The sequence below is a fragment of the Labrus bergylta genome, chromosome 15 (genome assembly GCF_963930695.1).
Source record: "Labrus bergylta chromosome 15, fLabBer1.1, whole genome shotgun sequence".
Lineage (NCBI taxonomy): Eukaryota > Metazoa > Chordata > Actinopteri > Labriformes > Labridae > Labrus > Labrus bergylta.
In genome coordinates, this window is record NC_089209.1 from 5,708,672 (window position 1) to 5,732,417 (window position 23,746).

Sequence of the window (23,746 nt, forward strand, 5' to 3'; positions counted from 1 at the left end):
GGATTTTATTTTTTGTAGTTTGGACTGAGCTCTGAACAAATTATCAACATCTTGTTTTTTGTTCCTAGCTGTGATTTGTGTGCCAACTTTTGATCATAATATATTTATAATGTGTACACAAAGTACAAAGAGCCTCTTAATTAAACAGGAGTCGGGTTGCCAGCTTGTCAGCATAATTACATTTCTAACAAACTCTAACGTCTCAGTGGAAGACACATAAACACATGTTACATCTGTACCGATGACAGATTAAGAAAGTCAAACTATATAACTTTTATTTCTACATGTCACTCTGTTTTATATAAAATGATCCTGTGTCAAAAGCAATGGGAGAAAAATAATGACACACAGTGGAGGAGAGCTCCTTGGATGTGACAAAGATGAAACACAAGCAGGTGCGTCTGATGCCGGAGCGGGTTTAGGGAACAAATCTTCCCTGGAAGTGGAAGGCACGCTGCTTCGTTATAGCCGGAAAGTCAAACTAATCTTTATTATCATGGTTACATTATTTCAAAAACAGCTATGTGTGTCACGCGTGAATGTTTGACCCTGAAATTAAAACAGTGTGGAGTCAATACTTCTTATTTTTTTAATCATCCAGGCGTGATGCTCGGGTGTGTTTGAAAGATTTTTGATCTTTTTGTAATAATGAGGCAGTTTGCCTTGAAGCGAATGTTTATTTCTTTAAACAGTTGGAAAAATAAATTAAAGTGGAAAAACATTCCTCTTTATATTTAAGCGCTGTGATTGAATCTTTTTTAGTTAAACTGAGCACTGCAGGACAGGGAGAATTTTGAGAGAAAAGATTAAAGATAAACATTTAGGACAATAAACTCACAAGTTCAAAAAGCACATATTCTGTGTGTCTTGTTTTTACCATCATAATCTTCTGATATTGTTCTAAATTCTGCCCTTGTTTTACTTCACAGCCATGTTGACATTAAAGCAGCAGGGGGCGCTCCTCTCCAGGACATACAAACGGCCAATGCAACTTCAGACAGTTAAGTAATCGTCACCACAGCACTTAATACAGTATAAGAAACATGGTTCAAAAGGTGCATGTGCCGGGTAAGTCTCCGTTTTCCAAAGCTATTGTTGCTAATGTTGACTGCAACCATTAATTTTAAGAATAAATACTTAAAGTGGCTACAAACAATATCTTAAAATAACAATGTATAGAATTTGAAAGTAGTTGCTTCCGGTCATTTACCCAAAGAGATTTATTACTCCCTGAATCTACAGATCTCAGAGGCTTAAAGACGTGATCGAAGGAAAGATGGTGGAGACCAAACATGCAACCAAAATAATTCAGCTTACATCTGACTTGTTGGCTGTGAATATTGTTTCTTTTGATGATATTATTTATTTGTTGTCCGTTATTATCAGTTATTATAAACTTAAAATCCAGTAAACATGTATTCAGTGTCAACTGGTACAAAATCCTATAGGGGGGTGCAATATTCCTATAGATGTTTCTTACTTCTTAGCTTGATGCTAATATAGTATAACAGAAATTGCCATGAAAAAGCGAACAGAAAAAGCATTTCGATCACTGTAATTTTAAGGTAAGTCAAATGTTAATGTTAAGTACAATTGATCACTCGTTAAGGTAAGTTAAGAGATGCTAAGTTTCTTAGAGTCTGTACACTCTGATGAAACTGTAGAGTAAAGATTTGAACCTTAGAAAAACATACCTATATCTGATGGTACACACACTGTGTCCCCTGCTGTTTGTCAAAGCACTCTGTAAACTATTTAAATAAGGTTATTATTACTACTGTGTGAGGTTCATTTGCAAAAAGGATGAACATACTGGTGAACAATGCTGTGTCATTGATCAAAAGTCAGGTTGAATGGATTTAGCCCAAAAGATCAGCAAATCATGATGATGCTTTACACTGATTGGTCTGTAAAAATAATCACATGGTTTTGTTTTTTTACTTGTTTGGTTCAGATGCTTCTCTGGGTTCCACCAGATAAAAATAAAAGCTGCTGTAAGTTATTTAAAGAACGTTTTCCTCATCTATATTGAATAAGGAAGGGAGGGCTTAGACTTGCTAGCCCATGTGTTCCAGCTGTCACTGACTGTATTCTGACTGACTGTTTTCAATGCACTGACAACATATATGATGACCCTGATGAAAGCCACAAGTCGTAACGCGTCGGTCTAATTTGTTAAAAAAGTTGATCTTCTTACTGCAAGTGTTGCTGGAGCGTTTTGACCTCTTCAAGCCTTTCACTCTTTGTGCACCTTGTTAGTTGGTGCCAGAAAATCCCGCTCTGCTTCTTCAATGAGAAAATATAAACAACCTTCTCCACCGTTTCAGTCTTGACCTATTTTAGCACTCTGCTGTGCTCTCTCCACCTGCACTGCTTGATTTATACATTTCCATTGACACATTATTTATTAATGAGTACAGTGTCCTTGTATTAAGTAGCTGCTGCACTGATTCAATTCCCGCCTCTGGGATCAATAGAGCGCTATACCTAACTGTACAATGCTGCTGCCATGTCTCTGCAGGCTGGATAATCAGAGAGTGGAATAAAAACCAGCACGGCTCTGTTTAAGGGACCGGTTTTTAAGAGTCATTTGGGTTTAGCTGGAGTCAGTGTTGTGTATTGTAGAGCAGCACCTGGATGGAAACAGTAGATTATGAAGGAGTAATAATAAATAAAGCTCTTTGGTAAAGAGGTATAGACGGTATCACCTAGACATGACTTAAAAAAAAATAAAAATAAACATAATCAAGAGTTATATTAGATGTTGGATTATATCAATTCTGTATTCCCCATGCAGAACAAATCAATAACAAAAATGACTTAAGCCAGACTATGTGTAACACTAAAGCATCAAATGTGATCTAAGGCATGTGAACTGCAGAGTTGCCCCTGGGTGGGTGAGAGCAGGTAATACTGAGTCTGCGCACACTGCTGGCGCCGTCATAAAGAAGCGTCAAGCTTACTTGGTGTAATCGTGCTTTAGGGACGCTTGCAGCTGGAGCGGTTGAAGCGACATTGCCGGCCGAATTGAGGCAAAATGAAGAGGATGCGCAGGGGGTGATGCAAGTTGAATAAAGTCGGGGGGGGGGGGGTTTCTGTGGTGCGGCGGGATTGGAGAGTCGGGTGGAACGGAGTAGCATTGTGTGTGTGAATGTGCGTTTCATGAGCCGACGCCATTAAAGGATATCAAGTATATCCTCTGAAAATAACTCTGTGAGTCATGACTGTCTACAATGGGTGTAACACCCGAGTCCCACTGTCTGTGATGTTTTCAGAGTTTTCAGAGTCCTATCTTCACTTTGTTTACATCGCCAGGACGGCTGGCTGACTCCTCCCCTCACGTATAAAAGTTGTTTAATTGAGGGACTAGAGAAAAGAAGAATAACATACTGTACTCACTGCTTAACTGTGTTTCTAGATCACGCTCATTTCAGGTAAATTTACATGCAGTGTGAAGATACCAGCATCATAAAGATCGCTAGCATTAGCATGCTAACACAACAATGCAGCGCCAGTTGTTTTGGTTTCATGCTGGTGCTCAAGGGCGACATCTGCTGGATCAGAAAATCACATATAAAGCCTTTAAAGACCGACTTATGACTTAAGAATGAAGCTACCTACAAACGTATGTTGAGTGTGTGCCGATGCATTTGTTGCGGGGAGCGGCTGCATCACTTTATTACATAATGATAGCTGAAATAATGAAAAATGCAGGAGATGATGTAAATATACAAACACCTCAAATAGAACATGGTATGACTGAACTTATCGGCTGATATATGTTCAGCACACTCAACTATGCGCAGAGAGGCACACGGTGTAATGTGTCAGTTAATCCTTCGGTCTGGATGGTAAACGAACGGAGCATCTTGTTCCTTTCACTTTGCCTCTGGATGATAATGGGAGTGGGCTGACTGACAGGCACAGACAGAGAGAGTGAGTCAGCATGGCTCCAAACAAGTCGGAGCTATTGTGATTCAGAGAGCCTCGAAGACGGAAAAGGAATTCACAGCAGCAACCAGAACATGAAACACACACACACACACACACACACACACACACACACACAAACACACAGCCAAACACACCTGCGTATGAGAAAAGGAAAACATTCCTCCGCATGGAAAGCTGTAAAGCTCTCTTAGACGCATTTTTTAGGCATTTAAAGCAAATTAACCTTGACAAAAGAAAGAAAATAAATCCTTTAGCTGAGTAATGCAGCTCTCTCAGAAATATCAGTAAATCCTCTTCCACTTACTATTTTCTTCTTTTTTTTTTTCAGAACATCACAATGTTAAATTTGAAAGAGCTGTAAGGTTGATTGCGCCCCCGAAGGACAGAAGAGGAGGTACACTTGGTGTTGTGAACCCTGGACGTGAACCTTCAGCGTCTTTTCAACTAGCTAGCGTACAACTGTCTGCCAAACTTTAATGGTGAAATTTGGAATTGGAGAAAAACCGAGCCTCTTAGGTCTGCGTGCTGTAAGTTGCTTCTTCAAAATCTGACCTGATGACATCACTGACAGGCAATAAGAAAAAAACTAAAAAGAAATAACCGATCTTCAAACAGATGGTCTTGTTTGATTCTGTTTCATAACCAGTAAGTTCTCCCTCACAGTATGTTAGTTGTGCAGCAGCAGCCCCTAACTCAAAACTGATGATAGCTTTTAACTCTGGAGGAGTTCACCGCCCTTATCGCTTGTTATGATGTCAGTTTTTCATAAATATAGAAATACACACACGCACCCACACGGCCCAGTGTATCCCTCGCTTATCCACAGAAATCCTTTCATCAGCCTTTCAGTGCTTGGTAATCAAAGTATAAAGAACCGTGTCAGTCTGCTGCTGCGACAGGCTGAGGTGTGTGTGTGTGTGTGTGTGTGTGTGTGTGTGTGTGTGTGTGTGTGTGTGTGTGTGTGTGTGTGTGTGTGTGTGTGTGTGTGTGTGTGTAGGCATCAGGTGTTAATCCCATACAATGTGCTTCCACGCTCATCTTAAGTTATATGGAGAGAGAAAAAAATATCAATCTCACCTCAGGCCGAATGTGTGAGACTGCTCGTAGTGGAAGAGGGAATGAATCTTTGCATCTGAATTCACAGCGATCAACCTGTCAATCATGTCCTGTAGAGTAAAACGAGAGGCTTTGACACATGATGAAGAAGTTATGGTGCAAAAAAGACAACAGTGTGGGTATTTATGATGAGTAAGGTGAGAAATGTGCATCAGCCTATAAGTGCAGTGGGAGTAAGGAGGAAGAAAAAAAAAGCAAATGTGTGGTGTGGGCGGTGGATGTTTGAAGGCTAAATAAAAAGGTGCAAACATGCCCTCAAATGGCCGATAGAGGAATTGCACGTCTGGACTTGCACGGTGTGAAAAACACTCACGGGGATGGAGGTCGGCATCTCTCTCAGGGTGTATTCACTCTTGTTGGCAAGAGGCTGCCCGCCCAGCAGCTCCCACATTGATTGAGAAGAGGAGAGCAAGTTGACCAAGGACAGGAGGGACTGGAGGGACAGAAAAACAATCCAAGAGGGTTTAAAACAGCAAGTAAAGGAACAAACACTGATATCTGAACTAAACTCCAAACTGACTCCGACTGAATTTATTAAAAAAAGGAGTCGTGGAAAAGAAGAAGTCAGGCTCTTTGTAGCCTGTGTTGAGAAAAGAAAAAGGTAGAGACAGAAACAAAATACAGAGTGAGAGAGAGGGGAATTACATGGTAGATCAAATGTAGAAATATTGAAATGTTAGCCATCTTTTGTTTCCTGTGCGTTTAAAGAAAATAAATCTTAATCAGCGCTTTCTTTCAAATACAAAGAAATGTTAGTGCACAACAATAAATATATTAAGTGAAATATAAAAAGAAATATGAGACCGAGTGCTGTAAATATAGAGCCACACATGTACAAATGTTCTAAAGATGATAGAGACAATATGTTAAACACAGCTGTTTTCACACATGCACTCCTCTGCCCCCTGAAATGTTCCTGAGTTGCTTGTTCACACTGTGAAGGAAGGGGTGGTCGAGGGAAATTCACTAAGGGTCTGGCAGGGAAAAAAGGCAAGGTCAAGTCTGGGTGAAATATGTGTCTCTTTGTGCTCTCACACATGCAGCTCGCCTAGAGAAATTCAGGACATGTGAAGGAGTTTTCTCTGTATGTTTGAAAACAGCTTATGACTGGCTCTTAAATGAAACAGCTGTATGATTTTGTGCAGTAATGTGTTACGGTCCAGAGAATTTGCAAGCTGTAGACACAAACTTAAATATGTTAACTGAACCATTTGTATAAAATGAAGCTCCAGCAAAAGTTCAGGCAGAAGGGACTTAACTCTTAGCTGTTTTCACATCTGCAACGGCTGAAAATCTCAAGAGAATTTTGAAGAGGAGTGCCCCTGGTATCCACGTGATGGGGTGTGTTCACACGTGCATGTGTGAGGAAGAACATATAGTGGCGTACAAGAAACATAATGCAGCAGTTTAATTACACGCTAGGAGACGGCAACAATTATTCTCTGTGATCGCAGAGAATAAACGTCACTGCCCCCTCCCTACTCGCTGATTATATCCTGCTGCGTTCTAGCATCAGCTCACCCGGACTTTCTGTGGAAATATACTAGGGAGCTGGCAGGATCAATTTATTAAAAAAAAAAAAAAAAAAAAGAAAGAAATTGACAGCACACAATCCTTCTGCTTTCATCACATAATGAAGGAAAACAGAAATACTAAGGAATTACAAAAAATAACTTGAAAGGAAAAACAAAGCTACAAGGTCTGCACTGATTGTAAGATACATCAAGGTTGGCTTTTTTCTGAGGTTCAAATCTTTGCTCTTTCATCTTCTGACTGTTTGATAATTCAAAAATGTCCATTACAGACTTTGACATGTTTTATTCTCCGCCTGCCTACGTTTTCATGTTTCAGCATACAAATGAATCCCACATTCTGAGTGAACTTTTAATCACAAAAGGTGAAAGAGCCGATCCCCCTTCAAAACCTCTACGAAAACATCCAAGAAACATTTCCTGTGCAGCATATTTAGTTTGTTTTGTCTCACGCAGGTCAAGGCACAAACATCACCCTGTGCATTTCTAACCTCACGTTTTATCTCTTTCAAACACAAACTCAGTTCAGGGGCTCTGCTGGCGGGGATGGGCTTAAAGGTCCGACTGTAAGTATGTAACCTGGCAGCTGACCCGCTGATAAGGAAGCTTTAAAGTCACCAGTGGCAGGGCACAGGTCACACTTCACTGGCTGTTTGTATTCACTTGGATGGCTTCACTGAGAGAGAAGACTTGGCTCCTGTCAGAGGCGAGCATCAGACACACACTCAGGTTTCTAGTCAAAGTTTAAGACTGTCCTGGACTGAACCTGAAAATCCGGCCGAAACTTGAACCAAAATTCATGTTTCTGCCAGCAGGAAACACTCAAGAATAAAACATGTTTTACTTATTTACAGATAAAGTAAGGGTAAACAATGAGTAGGATCCTGTGTCACTACAAATGTAACCTGAAGCCCTTTTCACACATGCACTTATGCATGAAGCTGCGATAGCCACAGTGTAATGTTTACAACATATCCAAGGTCACGGCCAAGGCGACAGAGTCTGAGAATAAAATAACAGTTCTGTACCTTTATATCAGCTTATTTGGATGTATTCACAGCACACACCAAAGAGTGGAAAATAAAAAAAAAACTGGAGAGCAAAAAAAAATATGAACCAGCTTCATTACATGAAGATCCCACTGGGCACACACTGGTTGCAGGATATAAACATCACCCCCCACCCCCACCACGGTGAGGTTTTCTAGATACGACCTCCTGTGCTAACCCTGACCTCTTGCAGAAATGTTACAAGGAGGCTGGCAGGAAAAGTTCTGGATAAACAAGGAGAAAAAATGTACCAGTTTTGTATTCACACATGCATCCCATCCGAAACATTTCAGGAAATGATCAGGAGTTTAGTGGATGTGTGAAAGTGGCTGTGGTTAAGTCTCTTGTACTTACATTACTTATAAATGAACTGAAGCTAAATCCTTTGAATCAATCACACACAGTACCTTGAGGCAGCTCCTGTCTATGGGGTCCATGGGTGTTGGTTTGGGACGGACCCCCCTCACGTCTTCAGTGCCGCACTCAAGAAGAGACCACAGCTCGACAACCAGAGCGCGGATAAAACCTGAAACACAGCACCAGGCCGGTGAGTTCAATGTGGATTTATTGGGAAATAATCAAAACTTTTCACAAGGCTTCAGTAAGATTAAATACTGCAAGATCTGCCGAAATGAAGACCTTGTAGTCATCCTATCTGCTCTTTTAAATACATGTTAATACTGCAAGGTCCAACGAAAGAACAGGCTCTTTGTAGCCTGTGTTGAGAAAAGAAAAAGGTAGAGGTAGAAAAGGTAGGTAAAGGCAGACAGAAAATATAGAGTGTGAGAGAGAGAGAGAGAGAGAGATGAATGACATGGAATAACTTTCGATGATGTGATGCAGTCTTAACTATTCAGATACTCTGTGTACTATAATATTATAGTCTCAAATCTACAATTCATTTTCACACTTTCACACTTTCATTCTTGCAAATTGATTGGTTGGATGCATCTCTCCACGCTTATGCAAATGTGTAAGTCTCCTTTTCCATCCCGTACTATTTGTCGCTGACATTTGGAATGTATTCAGATATGGTTTATTATCCCACGTTACAAATAAATGTGATTCTGAGACAGATATTCAAATCTGATTTAACACTTCTTGCCCGACAACAGTTTAGAATCAGATCAGCGTTTAAAGGCATGTAGGTTAGAACACACAGTACAAGGACATTGTTGTTGTGCAGATGGACATAACAATAAAAACAACTAAATAATAAAATAAGAATCAAGGTCAAACAGGTCAACGCTGAGGAGAGAAACACTTTCTGAATCTTTACATAAACTCCAGTGTACACCCTTTATGTTGCTCATTGTTCATTACAGTAAGACGTTTCCATTAAAAGCTTGTTTTTTTGTCAACTTGGCAAGAACAACTTTCAAGCCTGGAGCATCACATCTGTTCAGTGTTTGTTTGTTTGTGTGAGTAAGTGCAGTTGTACCTGAACTGTGCAGAGCCGCAACCCCTGGAGGGGTCGCCGCCACCTGGGTCACCATCACCCCGTATCCAAACTTCTCACAGCGGCTCACCTGCAGAAAACACACACACACACAAATTCCTTTACAACCCAAATGTTGAATACTTTTTTCATTTAAAGTCCCTGAGAAAGAAAAAAAAGCCTGCACACGCTTTAATTTGAAAGTCAGGGAAAACTGTAGATACTGCATGTGTGATGATTCAGTATGCACACAATGCTATGACACCGCTGCGATCCTGACAAGGCCTCACATAATGCAGTTTAGTTCACTGAGGAGAAATCAAATTGCAAAATTGATTTCTGAGTGTTGAGGCCTTCTCGTTTGTTACTGGCACAATGTCATAACTAAAAATAGACAAAATATAATTACATTCCATAATCAAAGTGAAATACTAAACGAGAGAAGTAATTACAGCCACTGTGTAAACAATGGCGGTAAATTAAGCCCCCGGGGGATTTGCTAAGGTTTGCTCTGGGACTGAGAGTGACTGAAATATCAATCACGGACAATACTCAGTATGTAAGGCATATGTAGGGTCAGGAAATTAATATATTAAATCTATTGTGGCGGGTAGCAGCATGTAACAGCCTTGAGGCTCCTTGTGAATACAAAATAGACTTCAGGAAATATGACAGTGGCCACACACACACACACACACACACACACACACACACACACACACACACACACACACACACACACACACACACACACACACACACACACACACACACACACGGTTAATGATGGATTATTTTCTGTAGAACAGGACATTATAGAATACAAACACATATGTACACATAAATATTTGATAGAATCCAGGGATGTAATGAAACACACCTTTGGTGACTGATACAAAAAATTGATAAACTGGGAACACGATATGTTTAAATCACGATTTCCTACGTCCTCATTTATAACTTATTTCAGTGTAATTTATCAAACAAATAATCACACTGTGTCATTTGTTTCTGTATCTGCTATGCTTCTTTTATATCTAAATACATCTTCTTGATTCTGCCTGTGTGTTGTGTGTGATGACTGCCGCAGGTTCAGTTTACTGTTACTCAGATTAATGAGGCGTTGCCAAAGTTCAATCTTCCAGCTCTTCCATAAAGGTGATGAGACATTTAGATCCAACTGTGATGTAATACAACATCAGGGCTCATCAGCACTTATGCAGAAAAGTCTGCGCACCCCGACAGATTCATCACAGATTTGATGACTTTGGACTCGACTTGACTAAACCAAGTCAAAAACTTGAGATTTGAACGTGTTATTTTAGGGCCATATGATTTCTGATGCGGAAAAACACGGACGGAATCACAGAGTTTGACAATGAAAACATAATCAACTGGGATTCGCCTCAACATGGATGTGATTTATTCAATTAAAAAACTGTTTAAGTGCGTTTGGTGTACCTGCAGCTTCCCGCAGCTGCACGCTTTTTTTCTACACAAAAGTCTGTTTTCAGTTTGTCCATGTTTATTGTATCTGTCCCTATCATATAAACCATAAATAAATAAATAATCCTTTTGTAGCATCTTTAAACCCGATGTGTTTTTACCTGTAGTTTTTTAGTGAAGCGAGAGAACATGTGGGAGACACACTCATTGATGGCTCCTGTCTGCTGGAGCAGCAACAGGCCTTTAGGAGTTGCAGTAAAGTTCAGCAGGCTGTCCAACAACGTCTCCTCCCAGATGAGCCTGTACCAGAGAAGAAGAAAAAGAGAGGAGACAGAGTAAGCTGCAGCGTTACAGCATGAACTCACACTGCAAGGAACACCAAATGTGCTACACGGTCAGGTGGTAAACAAGCTTCTCAGGCCAGAGATGCTGACTGTGACCGAAATATTGAAGGCTTGATCTGCAATTTTATGTAGCCTATAATAATGATATTGTCTCTTTAAATACTGTAGATCTGCAAAATTCCTACATATATTTTTGTTCTACAATTCTAAAACTCATTTAGCAGACACTTTTATCGAAAGCGACTTCCAGACTATTGTTTTGGTCTCCATTGCTTTTTTATTCTTATGAGTGAGTTTATCTTCTGAAAGTCTGAAAGGCCCTTAAGTATTAAAAAATCTCAACTGTAAAAACAAATGATTCTTGATAATGTATAAATCCATGTGATATGTGCATACAGGTGTTTTTATTTGACGCAGAAACCAAATATTTGAATGAATATTTTTAGTTGTGTTTCTGACACATGGCTGTACGTGATGTCTCAAATGTTCTCAGTGGTGTTTGTTATTTATTTCCTTGTTTTGTACTCTGATTGTCTTAATGTTTGCTGTGTGTGTGAACAGACCAGGAGGTCAACGACTGTCCCTGCTAGGGGTTAATAAAGTTTTCTAATCTAATCAACAGGTACACTGAACTGCGCTGTGTTCAGTACCTCAGATCATGAAACTGAAAAACAAGAATGAGGTGTGTATGTGTGCGGTGAAGACTGGTTTCTTGTGGTTGTTGTTGTATTAGGATCCATATGCTACACTGCGCTCCTAGAAAGGGGCATTTCCCGTATTACAGTTGCAGAAAGATTAACTGTTAGTCCATCATTATGTAAGTTGTTATCTGGTTTGTTTACAGCCACTTTCAAAGAGGTGTTTCCAGTCCACATATAGTATGGAGGAGTATGTTTACAAGCTCATATCTGAGGAGTGAAAACTTGTAGGAGCCTCTAAATGATAAATATCCAAAAAAGTAAAAAAGTTTAAATTATTCAAAACTCAATTTGGACCATTAGAGGAAAATCAGCTGGAAAACTAAAACACTAAACGTCTGGGTTGACTCTCATTACTAAATACTTTATGATTTAAAATGCCAGAAATTGAAATATGGTGCTTTTTAAATGAGTGTGTGTGTGTTTGTGTGAAAGGCCTCACATGTTGTGCAGCTCCTGGGATGATGTGTCAGCAGTGGCTCCAGGCACCGGGGTTGAAATTCTCTCTGACAAGGAACTGGTCTAGAAATAAAGAATAAAAGCAAAACTGAAATGACTCAAAAAGTTTAAATCCCTTGTTTGCATTCAAGGGAAAGTGTCAACGTTCACTTGTGCAGCCATAACATCAGCTAATGACTGAAAAGAAAAGTCACTTTGGTGATCTTTGCACACTGAAAAACTGTTGCTGTGGCGCTGATGGCCTAGCGGTTCAGGTTGCACCCCAAGCATGGAAGCTAGTTCTCGAAGCGGGTGGCCCAGGTTTGAGTACGACCTGTGGCTCCTTTCTCGCATGTCCTTCCCCACTCTCTCTCTCTCTCCTGATTTCCTACTCTGTCCACTGTCCTATCTGAATGAAGGCATAAAAAAAGCCCAAAATAACAACTGTTCTCCATGCATGTTGGCAAAGACGTGATTCTATAAAGTGGCTTTTTTGTGTATAGAACAACTAGATAACGTTCTCTTGGGGTTGATATCGGACCAAGAAAAATAAAGAAACCTCTTGTGTTTGGATGTCATAATGATTTAACTTGCTGTTTCTTTTAAGTGGTTGCCTTCAGTATTCTGTAAATAGTAAATGGACTTGAGCTTGTGTAGCGCTTTTTTTAGCATTCTGACTACTCAAAGCGCTTTTACATCGCAGGTCACACCTACACATTCACACACTGATGTGGCAGAGGCTGCTGTGTAAATCTGATCACTTCATCAATTCATCAGAAGTATCTAATACTATTCATACACATTCACCCGCCGCCGCCAAGCAGCGGGAGCAATTCGAGGGTTTAGTGTCAACCCCGAGGACACATCATATGTTGCCGCAGGAGCTTGGGATCAAACCACTGACCTTGACAGACAACCGACTCTACCAACTGAACCACAGCCGCCCTGTAAATTGCTATATGAATCTTTTATGTTTAGTCTTAAATATCTATATTTGATCTTTTCTGTGAAGATTTCCTTGAAAAAACCTCCATAATTAGAAATGTGCAGTCCCAAAGAATACAGAGTTTGTTGTACCAAAGGGTTCAAAAAAAGATACGGAATCAAATAGAGAGAAAACATCGTACACAAAAACAACCATAAAACATGTTTCAAGGAAACAAAAGTTTCTACCTCTTATTAAGTTGACAAGTGAAAACATTCTTACACCATTATCTTTCCAGTCATTTAAAAGCTTTAATCACGGGGGTACTGGGGACCAATCTGTGTCCGTTTATAGTGGGTGGAGCAAAGTCAACACATACATCTTAAATTATGTAACAATACAACTCAGATAGAGATGAAGATTAGGACTTGGAATTTGAGTCAGCATAGAGTACAGAATGTACAGACTGATCTTTAATATTTAACACACTCCGGGTAAAGTCAGCAGGAAGTGAGAGAGGAAACGTTGCACACTGAAGCCACGCTGTCTCCACAACTTAATCCTTCACAGCAACATCTAAGATAACATGAAGGCATAAAGGTGAATTGTTTTTTGCTGTATTTACAGAAATCTGCTGCTGAGACATGAAAAGTTAAGAGCGCCGTCACTACTCGTCTTTTTTTACACTTCCTGCACTGAAGCAGGATGGTTGTTTTTGGTTTTGGTTGCATATTCCACTGAGTGTCTGTTTTGATTTTCAGTTTTGTTTATCAGTTTATGTTTTCAGTTTAGACTGTCGTACTACAGGCGGTTTGTTTTAGTGCTTTGTGATGATTAAATGAGTACTCACACTCACATTCACACCTTCAAGTATATGATTTGACTTCATCAAAACTTAAGGGGAAACTTGTGAATGTCTTAATAAGAAAGTTTGATCAGTGTTGTCTTGAGAAGTGAAGTGTAGGGTACCTCTTTCCACGCAGCAGCTACAGCCCTGTGGAGGCCGTAGGGTCTGAGGACCTGCAAACCCTCGCAGGTGTTGTATATCTGCCTGCAGACAAAGATAAAGGCTCCACATAATGCATGGGACACGTCGAAATCACTTAGCAAGGACAGCTCCTTATCCAGCAGCTTCAAGGTGAACTGAACAATGACATGAGCAGCACAGGTTCGGCTGTGGAGAAGTGGAGACAGACATAAAGGAAGAAAATTAAAAACAGTCCTGACTTCAATCTGTGGAAGTCTGTGATTGAAGTCCCTAGCACACTTTTCGCTATTTCTCAAAAGGAGTTAAATGAGAGAAGAAATGGCAGGAAAAAAGGCGAAAAGTCCTCTTAACTTAAAGGTCACATATTCTCCTCCTTTTCAACCACTTTAAATAAGTCTCAGAGCTCCTCAAAACATGTCTGTGAAGTGTCTTGTTCTAAATCCACTCTGATCCTGTAGTTGATCATGTCTATAAACCCCTCTATTTCAGCCCTGCTCAGAACAGGCTGTTTCTGTGTCTGTACCTTTAAATATGTAAATGAGCTGTGTCTGACCACGCCCCCTCTCTGGAAGGACTTGGTGGCTTTCTCGCTCCATGTTCTATTGTTTACGGTGAGAAGGCAGACTCAGAGTGCAGAACAAACACCTAGCTGTGGGAGTGTCACCCACCTGGGGGAGGGGTTACTGCCCTTTGTGATGTCATGAAGGGAAAATCTCCAAACGGCCTGTTTGAGCACACATTTTCTGAAAAGTGGAGCAGGTAAAAGATGGAGAGGATGGACTTTACTCATAATTTGGGGGTTTGTAGACAGACTAGGGACACAATTTAGTGTTAAAAAGTCCAGTAAAGTGTATTTTGAATAATATGCAACCTTTAAGATTGGTATAAACTTAGTTGAAAGTATTTTTGCTATTTCAAAACACCAGACTTTGGTTTGAAGTTGGACACACAGACCCTGCTTACAGACTGCTCAGGTTCAGCCAGTTTGAACAAGTTGGGTTCAGAGTGACCTCAGAGTCTTTAATTAAGCTTACTTTTCAGTGTTTTTGCTGTGATGAAACTTAAGAAGCACAAGATTGTATCGCTGTGGTTGACAAACCAGTCACATCCTCAGGTCTAATCTAGTGTCTGTGCAGAACCAGGAGCATTTGTTATGCACACTAAACTCTGTAGCTTTTTTTAAACTCTAACTTTCCTGCATCGTCAGAAAAATGTAATTTATTCATTGCAATTAGAGATACTAAATGAGGCTGTGTATTTAATCATAATCATCATGCAGTCATGCTGTCTCACCTCTCACCGTCGACTAGGTTTGTCTCGTATAAGAAGAGAGCCAATCCTGTGTCGGTGTTTGCGATGCGAGCCAGAACATCAGCGATGAGCGTCAGAGATGCTGCAGGAGATTTTAATTTGGCCTGAAAAACCCAAAGAGAATAAATAGACAAAATTACCAGAGTGATTGAGAACAAAAGCTGAATCCCAGGAGGGATGGTGAGATAATGAAACATGAAATTATATTTATAACATCAACAAAAAACTGACAAAAAAGCAAACAGTTTTGAAAGGTTGAAAACTTAGTCTTGTGGTAATATTTAGGTTAGGATAAGGTTGTAGATAAAGATATTACATGTATAGTTATACCTATGAGATGAGGCTAAGATATGTATTAGGCTCATAGTTGAGTAACATGTAGGGAATAAGTCAAGTAAAAGGTTAAAAAAAAGGCCATGTTGTTATGATTTTAGCTGCCATTTCTAAGATTTTGCTGCAAAGCTAGACCTCTTCAAACATGAGCACTTAAACACCAAATGTTAGAAACCTCTTTAGCACCTTTCCGTGTAATGATATTTTATGATTTTAAGTTACACATGATTTTCCTGTCCCTCCATTATTTACGATTTTTGTGGCATGAGGGTTCCACTGCAATTAGAAAGACATTCAATCAGTAACCCTCAATATGGGGATTCTGCAAGTTAGTCAGTTTATGTGTGCGTGTGTGTGTGTGTGTGTGTGTGTGTGTGTGTGCATGTGTGTGTGTGTGTGTGTGTGTGTGTGTGTGTGTGTGCGTGTGTGTGTGTGTGACCTGCTGTCCATTGAGCAGAGCTATAACTGGATTCAGCAGTGTCTCTATGACAGGGCTGTGGTAGAGACACTCTGCAGCACACTCCGTCCTCTCACACAGCATCCACAGCACCTCCATGGCCAGACAGCTGGGTGACAGGGAGTCTGAACACACACAAATAACCAATTATATCCTGAATAAATAAAGTGCTTCATGTTTGAACTGTTCCTACGTACAAGTGCATCTCATTATATTTAAAACATTTTTTCTTCATATTGCCAAATACATCAGCTCAACCATGGAGTGATTGTGCTTTTGCTTAACCATGAACTGACATTTATTCTTCTCATCCCTAATAAGCACAGGCTTAGGCCCATGCTCAAAAATGACATTCCCAAAATGAAGGTAGTAAATCTCTGTGACTACCAGGTCACTATAAACAATCTTGATGGCAAAATAAGGGGATACATGTGTGAGATTTCATCAGCTTTTAAGATGGAAGCTCAATTTCCAAAGCCTGGTTAATACTTCTGCATTGAATCTGTGCTTTAGTGCTCACTCTTGTGCGTTGGTGTTGCCGCAGAGCTCTGCAGTATTCCGTCTAAAAAAAACGCTTGCTGGCAGTGCGATTTCTATGCTTGTTTTTACGCTAGTTTCCAGTTCTGCCACATTCTCTGCTTGTCTGGGTAAACTATGGGGACTGAAACAGAGCGTATTATGTTGGAGTTGAAGCTGATGAACAGCGTTTTCAAAGCTTGATCTAAAGGCAACTGGACTTTGAATTTGCCACGACCTCGATTACTGAGAACCTACACAACCATCGCTAAACAGCGTTCTATTGTTTTTTTCCTTCTGCAGAATTTTCAAAAAATGGCTGTGAGGCAGGAAATGTTTTAAATGCTGGAAATATGATGCTACCCAGCAGTCCAATCACAGGGCTTGCTCAGCATCATTTTGACGTGTGGTTACATCTTTGAGGCTGCCTTCTGAATGTATGCATCTGTGAAGGTACAGGAGCTACGTATGCTATGGAGTAGATTTGCCGCAGAAATATAAATCAGGCTTAAACATGAACTTGTGCCAGAATTGATGCAAATAAAGCGAAGCTGAGAAAAGTTTCTGAGATTTTAGTTGAAACATATTCAGGAGATATTTCCAAAATGGCCATTCTGACATACTCTCTTATTCCAAACTTAATCCAAAAGTGACGCGAGTATTGATCCGGTAACACCAGCGTTTGAAGAAAATGTGAACTAGACATGTCATCTGATGTTGCATTCTGATGCGTCATGATAATATCCAGAAAACACTCTCAGAAGTGATTCAGGTGTGTGTCACCAGACTGCAAGTCAAATATTATACAACATATAAATGAATGACTTGCTAAACCTGCAGTAGCCTCTGATAAAGTCAAGGTGGGGAGTAGTATTGATCACTCACAAGAATGTTGTCGCGTAATGTAGTTGTAAGAATGATGCAATAAGGGAAGGGCTTCCAGGTTAATCGGTACAAAGTTAAGAGATAAAAAAAAATTATGACTGTGATCCCTCTAAGACAACACAGTCATCATAGAAACCACAAGGAAGCCAAAACTCTGACGTTTATTTCCGTGTGTGAGTGTGCAGGGACTCACCTGTGTGTGAGGTGTCACTGTGCATAGGTTCAGGGTGTTGGTACATGATGTTTATGAGGAGTACAACCAGATCTGTCAGGCTGACTGGATCTGAAACAGGATGTGATAAAATATTAAATCACTGTCTGAATGGGGACAGTAAAACCCGAAGCTACAGCTCAGAAGGAAATAGTAGATGCTGGATATTTTCCTCATCTCAAAAGGTCATCTTGATGCATATTCTCATGTGCGGGATGAGTTTAAAGATCGGCTGTCATCAAAGTTTTTTGTCAAAATAAAATTCAAAAGTATCTAATAAAATTCAAGAACTGTTATTAACAATGTTGTTTATTGTGTTCAAGATTCTGAAAAGGAAAAATCTGTCTCTTTCCTTTCATTTTCTTTCACAATAAACTGAATGAGTTTTGGATTTTTTGTTAGACAAAACAAGGACATTTCTTTGGCTCTCTGTAATTGTGTCAAGCATTTTTCACAATTTCTGGAAGTCTTCCACATTACTCACTTCATTGATGAGTAAATAAATGAAAGTTACAAAAACGATGCAAGTTGCAGTGGATATCAATAAACCCATACTTATTCATTTGATGTGTGTATGTGGCATGCAGATGATGAACAGCATAGCTGATTAATTGCATTTGGAAAGTCTTGAGGCAGAAAAAGAAACCACTGAAAATAAAAAAGGAGGCAGAACTGCTGTCCACTGTTCTGTATCAGGAGACTAAAAGATGGCTGTGACGTCACAAAAAAAACATGTTAAACTGGATAAATAAACAAGTGACTTAATCCTTGTCTGGGTACCTGGACAGTTTATATGGATCTTTTCACAAATTCACTCTTGGAAATTTCTTGAGAATTTGTCAAAGGACTGCTCCTGAGTTCCTCCTGATCTGGTTTTTCACATTTGCACCTCACAGTGGGAGACTATCCTGGTCTGGCACAAAGGGGGGGGGAGGTGGGGGGTCTCTGAGGCAAGACGTGACATAAAAAGAACAAACGTGGAAGTCGATGACCAAGCAACAGATTCAGCATGCTCAAACAAGCATAAAACTGCAATAAAAACGTAGGAAATGACACACACTACTACCTATGGGTGCGGAGCTAATCTTGGTACCTCCACCCAAAGAGTGGGTATCATAATCGGTATGCCTCCCTTGGAAAAAGAATGATTATATAAAACATAGTTTAAAGTGTGGACAGCTGACAATGAGTCAGTTTTAATAATTTACCAATGTATCAGCAGTTACTTAACTTCACTGATTTGGATAGGGAGGCGAAAAAATCAATACAATACAAGACGGAGTGGCAGCATATTTTAAACGATAAGACACATTCCAAGATGAGATTGTCTGTTGTAAAGATGAGGTAGATTGTTTGGTTGTAAATTCCTCGCAAGGGGAGACAAAGGTGTCCATGTGGTAATACACTTTCATCATTAAAGTATCTGTTTATCCCTTTATCTCCGAGTCCCTCATGTAAAACATCAGTGACTTTCTCTGAGTCCTGCAGGCTGCAGCTACATGCAATGAACAACAAACAGCATTCAATTCTTTCAAGTTGAAGAGTGGTTTCAGATTATGAAGATTGTACTGCATGGCTTTAACTAAAGAAAAAGTGTGATCTGAAACTGTTCCAATCAAATATTACTTTATCAAAATATTATCTAAATTGTTTTCTGGACAAGTGAAATATTCAGGATTTTTTTTATTATCACTGGGTGTCTGACCCATAGAGTGTATAAAACATGATTTGATTTTAACAAATGTGAACTTCAAAAAACAGAAAATAAATAATAGTTCAAAACAGTGGAAAGTATAATGAAGAAACATTATCGGACACTAAGCTGTTTAGGTGACATGTCCGAAAAGGAGTGGGATGAAGTCAAAAATGACTAAGACATAGATTTAGCAGGAAAGTGTGACTATAATTTGAGAACACTGAAAATGTGCACTGCTTTTAGAAACGGTAAAATGAAATACTCCAGATTCAGTTTTTTGTACCTTTGTGCGTCTTGACTTTGATGGGAAACAGCTTTCTGCCATGTGTGTAGATGAGTAGTTTCCCCAGGACACACAGCGAGTGGACAAAGAAGGAATATTCGAGCTCTTTTCCTGAGTAAACACTCCTCTGGACTGAGCCTGAAACACAAACAGACAAAAACAATGATCATACTGTAATAACATCTCCAGTTTCTATAAAGTTAAAATAATGAGAATATTCAAAGAAGATCCTGAAGAAGAGGAAAAGCCGAAAATAAAAGGGTTGCAAATTTGAAGAGGCTGCATTGTTGTTTGCATGAACAATAAAGCCATGATGAATGCTCTTGTAATGAAGCTTTGGTTTAATAACATTTCATTAAAAAAATAAAAAGTCTTTGGCAGCCCTTGCAGCACCTCAGGGTGCAGAGAAAACCCCCAGAAGAAGCAGAGCTCAGATAAAGTCTTCCTCTTCTTCTTGAGGAGTGTATCAGCGAGAGGAGAGTTGGTGTATCAGCACTCATTCAAGACAAGGTCAAAATGTTCTGTGAGCAGGAGCCAGCTGGCTTTCAGGAGATAACACACTCACTCTAGATTCACTTACAGCCGGCCTCCCGCTCCATTCAATTCCATTTATTGAATATTCACAAGGATATGAGCAACTGGATGTGCAGCATTGTGCCATCAATCTGCATGACTCCCAAGCTGCTTTGCTAAATACCCAACACAAGCCATTTCTGAAGGCACAGAAGAGGGATTAATAGGCCTACATTTCAAGATGCACATCATAGACTGTGTAAGAACATGGACGTAGTCTCAGTGATGTCACCCATGAGCTTCTGAAGCGTAGTTTTGAGGCCAAAGGATGGCGGCTCATTAGTATGTATTTTCTTCTTTTAAATCTTTATAGAAGTAACAGTATGTGTAAGACTCTCATAGCAGCAGATCCAATTTCGGGTAGGAGCCAAGTACATGTTGCGAGCTTGAAAGGATTTTTTTTTTTTTGCTGAGACTGAAATGTGTATTTTACAAGTAAGAATATAAGCAACATGAAAAGTTTGTCAGCCATTTGGCCGAATATATTCTAAGATAATCCACAGTCTGTCTCATGAATTCATCATTTAACAATTACAGAAGACACACCCCCGCCTAACACAGTTTCTATATTTGAAAATCTGTCTTAAACTAACTTTAAGTAAACCTAGAAACAGGAAAAAAGGTGGAGCCGAGGTGGGCATAAGGCCCGCCCTTCCCTCAGATCAGCCACGCCCCTTATTATACGTAACTCTTATCCTTCATGAAACCAAAACGGATAAGTTATTTAAAAAATTCACCCCCCCATACAGTATGTGTTGATAAAGAACTGAGATAAACGTGTTTTGTATCAGACAGTTAACATGGTTATTTCTGCTGTAAAAAAAACTGTCATTTTAGAAAGGGTGAGTATGGGACTGGAATTTCGAGGAACTGCACATTTCTGCACTTCTGCATGGGTTCATGTTTCAACACTGGAGGCTGACGCTTGATGCACATGCAAAACTTGTAACCAAATGGCCTCGAAAATTTGAGTCCAACAGTCATAACAAAGTCTGGTGTTTTGGTTGCAGGGATTTAGAGTAAATGTAATGACATATAGCGGTATGTTGTTTAAGTAGTGCAGTAAGTTTAACATATTTGAGGCATGTTTCACAGGTACTTTCTTAATACCACTACAAAGTCAAGCATGAGTGGAGCAGGGCAGCACTTTCCCCTGAGCAGGCAGACTCATTCTCTAGAGTTTGTGCAAAAAAGTGTGATTTCCATTCTTCTTCTTTTGCAGTAATTACAATGACACCTCGTGCTCAAATGTGCTCTTACTTTTTAAGAGCTTTTAAAGCATGTTATTGATTCCAAATGTTTTTTTTTATACTTTGTTGGGTTTGAATGTCCCCTGTAATCACCTTTGGCTGGCTGAAATCCCCAAACAGTTTTAGGAGATATGAGAGGCGTAAACAACAGGTGATCCACCTTCCAAACTTCCTTTTTCTCACTGTAGATGTTTTTTTCTGTCTGCTTTATCTTTAGTTCCTGTTCTTTCTTTTTCATTTCTTCTTACAAGGGCTTTCTCTGCATTCATCTGCGACACAAGGACTAATGGTTGCACGGTTTTGCACATAAAAGAAAACTAAATAAATGATGGCTGCAGTCGAGGTAAAAAAAAAAATGCATTTAACCCCCACAGGCCTTAAATGAAGCATCCATTTCTCTTTGGGATTTTAGCCGTAGCTCTGAGTTGGTTTCTAAGGATGTATTAAATCAGCGTTACGGCTAATGTGCCAACGTTTACCACATAGAGTGAAACTCAGAATGAGGACGGGGATGCAGAAAAGCCTCTAGGGGACATCATGGCCTTATGACTGTTTGTTTTACTTACTCGTGTTGTGCTGCTCTGCTGACTGTGGACCAGACGTCTCATTTGTGAAACGCTCACAGGACTCTTTGTAATGGATGCACTGCTGAAGGGCTCCAACAATCTGAAATAAAAAAAAAACATGTTAAAATAATGCAGCTGCAAATACCTGACTGGCTGAATGAGAAGACAACTCCAAAACTCGTGTGCTGAGTTTTGGAAGCTGCCTTGAAGAGACATAAATCGACCTAAGGAGGAGTCATTTAGAAAGCTAATGGCAGCCTGCTCTTATCGAACGTCTAAATCAACAGTTTTAACTACCAGAACTGTTCTTTGAATTTAGATCCGAGAACTTAATGGAATATTTATGCACGTCAATGCGAGAGTCGTTTATAAAGGCATCGTTTTGGAAGAGTTATTGACGTTTGCGTCAGATAAAGTTCCTCTGTAATCCGAGTAATCAGAGTAAGAGCTGAGAGGGAGCTTCAGGATTAAATAATCAATTCTAAAATGTCAAATTGACACTCAGCTCTTACCTCTCATTGTCTGAAAGACTTCAACAGACATTAAAGGATTGAACAGAAGGCCTCAGTTAAACAAAATCAAGTTTCTGCTTTTATTCTGACCACAGAAAACATCCATGTTCTTTCCCAGGCCGAGTGATGAACGAAGAGAAATACCAGAAAGACTGACTACATGTGCACATTTGTAGTTTTAATGATCTGCAAACAAAACTGACTTTTGTTTTTAGTGACAGGGCAAGACTTTTTCTTCCTTTCTTCCTGGGTTGTTGTTGTTGATTTTTTGGTGCCAGACTCTTCAGGAGTACACAGGAGTAAGTAGGAGATATTGATTGCCGAGTGAATCACTCACCAGGGACTTGTATTTTCTCTCCAGGAGTCTGAGAACTACAGTCCTGCTGTAGTGTCCATGCTGAGAGAGGAAGAGAAAGAACAGTGTGTTTGAGCGAAATACGAACCATTGAGAAAGAGATGAAAACACAGAAAGACACATTTTAATTTAAAGACACACCATCCACTTTTTAAACCAGGTGGCTTTAACATCCAGTAAGGCCAGCAGATGAACGGGCTCCAGGGTTTTCTCTGATCCAGGTGAGGCAGCGCCATGTTCATGAGGGAAGGACAGCAGGGAGAAGGTGCTCTCTATTACCTCCTCCATGTATCTAAAGGCGGGCAGAAGATCAGGACTAATGTTCTGAATATAAATCAAAAAGAAAGTACAGAACATCTGGACTTAACAAAACCATGATGGGAAAACCATGAAACTCAACGACAGCTTACTGCATATCTTTAAGGTAAACCGGTTTAAGTCTCACACTTTGTCATGATTCCATCAGTGGCATCTAAGGTAATGAGATTTGGATGCGTGGTGAAACAAGAACAGAGTCCTTCCAAATTTGACTCAAGCCTGGATTATCTACCAAGGCGATTGAGCTGGTGCCAGGGGGCCTCAGACATCAATGGGCCTCCTCAATCCCACTAACTGAGGCCTGGCCCTGTATTTGCTTCTCCTTTTCTTTTATTGCTTTTTGTATGAAAACAAAAAATGGATGTGGGGTTCCTTGATTTGCGAATAAAACAAATACAAATATTATGATTGGTTTGCTGTGTCTGTAGCACAATGAGGAGGATCAGTCCGGTTCGGTGGATTATTTTGATAACTGCGCAGTCAGCACGGTTTTGCAAGTGTGCCAACATTAAATGAATAGACGACAATACCCTCCTGATTGCAAACAAACAT

At 39.9% G+C, this 23,746-nt stretch overlaps 1 protein-coding gene across 1 annotated transcript in view; it reads right to left on the reverse strand.

Annotated features, from left to right (window-relative positions):
• Positions 1 to 23,746, reverse strand: part of tbc1d32 (TBC1 domain family, member 32) — an 81,147-nt gene that overhangs the window by 51,134 nt on the left and 6,267 nt on the right. The window contains exons 10-23 of the mRNA XM_020637064.3: positions 23,018 to 23,168; positions 22,859 to 22,918; positions 22,010 to 22,109; positions 19,621 to 19,758; positions 17,624 to 17,713; positions 16,012 to 16,154; positions 15,222 to 15,343; positions 13,910 to 14,114; positions 12,020 to 12,099; positions 10,697 to 10,835; positions 9,093 to 9,180; positions 8,059 to 8,177; positions 5,384 to 5,503; positions 5,032 to 5,120 (exon numbers count right to left, since the gene is read on the reverse strand). Of these exons, the coding sequence (XP_020492720.2) occupies positions 5,032 to 5,120; positions 5,384 to 5,503; positions 8,059 to 8,177; positions 9,093 to 9,180; positions 10,697 to 10,835; positions 12,020 to 12,099; positions 13,910 to 14,114; positions 15,222 to 15,343; positions 16,012 to 16,154; positions 17,624 to 17,713; positions 19,621 to 19,758; positions 22,010 to 22,109; positions 22,859 to 22,918; positions 23,018 to 23,168 (1,644 nt within the window). The remainder of the gene's footprint in view (positions 1 to 5,031; positions 5,121 to 5,383; positions 5,504 to 8,058; positions 8,178 to 9,092; positions 9,181 to 10,696; positions 10,836 to 12,019; positions 12,100 to 13,909; positions 14,115 to 15,221; positions 15,344 to 16,011; positions 16,155 to 17,623; positions 17,714 to 19,620; positions 19,759 to 22,009; positions 22,110 to 22,858; positions 22,919 to 23,017; positions 23,169 to 23,746) is intronic.